This window comes from Chanodichthys erythropterus, chromosome 17, assembly GCF_024489055.1.
Source record: "Chanodichthys erythropterus isolate Z2021 chromosome 17, ASM2448905v1, whole genome shotgun sequence".
NCBI classification, from domain to species: domain Eukaryota; kingdom Metazoa; phylum Chordata; class Actinopteri; order Cypriniformes; family Xenocyprididae; genus Chanodichthys; species Chanodichthys erythropterus.
This window is the reverse complement of record NC_090237.1, coordinates 28202008-28204747: the sequence shown is the minus strand read 5'-3', so window position 1 is coordinate 28204747 and position 2740 is coordinate 28202008. Positions and strand designations below refer to the sequence as shown.

At 37.2% G+C, this 2740-nt stretch overlaps 1 protein-coding gene across 1 annotated transcript; it reads right to left on the bottom strand.

Moving 5' to 3' along the window:
* Nucleotides 1–615: 615 nt before the first annotated feature.
* Nucleotides 616–2740, bottom strand: LOC137004603 (chymotrypsin-like protease CTRL-1). The gene is made up of 7 exons (XM_067365086.1): nucleotides 2695–2740; nucleotides 2473–2573; nucleotides 2301–2380; nucleotides 2115–2196; nucleotides 1147–1327; nucleotides 873–1003; nucleotides 616–777 (listed from the first exon to the last, which is right to left on the bottom strand). The coding sequence occupies exons 1-7, from the start codon at nucleotides 2738–2740 to the stop codon at nucleotides 616–618; spliced, it is 783 nt and encodes a 260-aa protein (XP_067221187.1).

Here is a 2740-nt window from a genome sequence, read left to right as displayed (position 1 = left end):
TACAGTGGTACAAATTGTTATGTTATGTGTCATGTTAGTCTTATGCACACCCCTTCATGTAAAGTGTTACCAAGTGAATACCAAATAAGATTTTCAACATGATCATGTGATCAAAAGGAATTTTTATCAATCTTCATGACTTTATGTTTGGTGGTGAGAGAACATCATCTGCATTTAATTTCCTTTGGCAAATCAATTTTCTGTCCAGGTGAGAACATCTGATAACTAAATATTGCAACATTGTTGTCTGTCATTTGTTCCCGTTAAAGTGGAACTCTGTTTTTTGTTTATTTGTTTTAATTGCAATTTAAATATATATTTTAAAACTACTGACATTAAAGGAAAACATTTCTTTTTGTTTGCAGTACTGTATGTGGATCATGGTAACTTGTATTTTAAGTTCAGATAAATGATTACACTCCTCATTTCAATTTATTGTATTCATTTCATTTTATTGAAACTTTGTCAATATTTGAATAAAACCGTAACGTAACATGAAGATTGAACAAGACCAAAAGTCATAAACAAAATACCATCAAAGACCAACTGCATTACAGATTAATGATTAAAATCTGCTTTTGCCTCCTTTGAAGGGTAAATGCTCAGACTGGTGTTCTAGTTGGAAGCGATAGTCTTGTCGATCCAGGAGCGCAGTTGGGAGATGCGGGCGTATACTACTGGGTAAGCAGTGCTACAAGTGCTGGTGCCCCAGGACACAGACCCCACCAGACTCCAGACCCCTGATCTCTCACACACCAGAGGACCACCAGAATCTCCCTGTGGGAAACACACAGACACAAACACACATTTGAGATTGAAACAGCAGCAAAATTGATATGGGAATGTTTTTGTCTTGATCCATCTTCATATACCTGGCAAGATGAGGATCCAGAGGCTCCAGCACAGATCATGGCATCAGTGATTCTGCTCTGACCCCAGATCTGCCTGCACACAGCAGGACTCATGATGGGCAGACCTGTCTGCTGCAGGATCATAGGACTCGCTGAAAAAAGAGAAGGAAACATCAGAAAGGCTGTTCAAATTCATTTGAAGGGGAAAAAAATAAATTATTATTATTATTAAATATAAATTATATATATACAAGAGTCATTTTTAAAATTTGTCCTCATCTAACAGGTGACTTACTTGTGGTGGCAGTTCTGCCCCATCCAGTGGTGAAGCAGCGGGTTCCAGGCAGGATGTTGATGGTTGATGGAGCCAGACATACAGGAGAGATACGAGGAGTGAAGACAACTGGAGAAGCAAGTTTCAGCAACGCAATGTCATTGTTCAATGTTGTGCTGCTGTAGAGCGGATGGGTGATGACCTGTGCATTCAGAAAGGACCGAAAATGATGGAGCGTTACTGGTGGAAGCTGAAGGTAATCTAATATATCAGCATGTTTTATTTCTTCTTTTCATCTTAACCCTTTTATTCATTTTTTCCTTCTTCCCTTCAGCATGAATGGTCATTTGGGAATATGGTACAGATATTTTCTTTCCTATGCTCAATTTTAAATGCATAAATCTATTTGGGCAAGTTTTAGGAGTAATCTATCATGTAGATGACTTCAAAGCTGACAGACATGGACCAAAATCTGAATTACAGATAATTTGACTAATAGCTATTTCCCCACTTAATTCAATTTAACAGCTAAAGAAACTTCTTGTTTAGATAAACTTTAAAACAACAAGTTATTTAAAATGATAATAATGGATTCATAATGAACATTCATAATGCATATTATTTGTATTGTTTTTATTGTTCTCTTCCAGTGATCTCTTGTTTTATTATTGTCAAGTTAAGTGAAGTCACCATTATTTATATAGCACTTCATATAATACTGATCAGTCATAAACAGATAAATAACTGAATCAATGATGCAAACTTCATCTAATATAAGACAAATTCAAATTCTGCCGTAAATCAGCTCTAAAAAGACAATAGTGTCTTTATTCAGCTCAAGTCAGTTCAGTGTTAATTCAGTTCAATTCAGTTGTGTAAAAAAGCAGAAATGAAGCAACAATTATAAAGCGTTCAGTTATTGAACACTTAAATATATGAGCTGATCTCTAATTTGTATTTTCATTTCTGAAATCATTCAACATTTTTACCTTGGAAACAAGTTTGACCTGGATGGGTTCAACATTGGAGCCGCGATCATGTTCTCCAAGAATGACACGATGATTGCCGACCCTAAGAAGAGAGAGATAAAGACAAAACTAACTGTAAAAAGACAAGAGCAACAGCATCTATGAAGAACTATTGTATGTGACGTTTGTCAGATTGAAGACTCTTACCTGACAGCGCAGTGAGCAGCAGTGAGAACCCAGTTCTGGTTGATCAGGGATCCACCGCAGAAGTGGAATCCGTTGGGTAGCTGTTTCAGAGGTAAAAGCATTGAAAACATGACATATACTCTTTGAACAAATCATGCAAATGCATAATAAAAGCCAACCAATACACAGTTACCTGGAGAGAGACCTGCCAGGGCCAAGAACCAGAGATGGCATTCTGTCCGTTCACAATCCTGCTGCCAATCGTCTGTGGCTTAATCGCCGGCACTCCACAACCTGTTGATAAAGAACAGAAGTTCATGACACAAGAATGAAGCTCTTTATTTAGGTTTTGCATTTTGTAAATATATATATTCACCCATCACTTTTGTTGCAAACTTCTAAAGAAGACACTTACCCAGAGCAGAGGCCACCAGGGCAAGGCAGGTGATGGTGAAGATCAT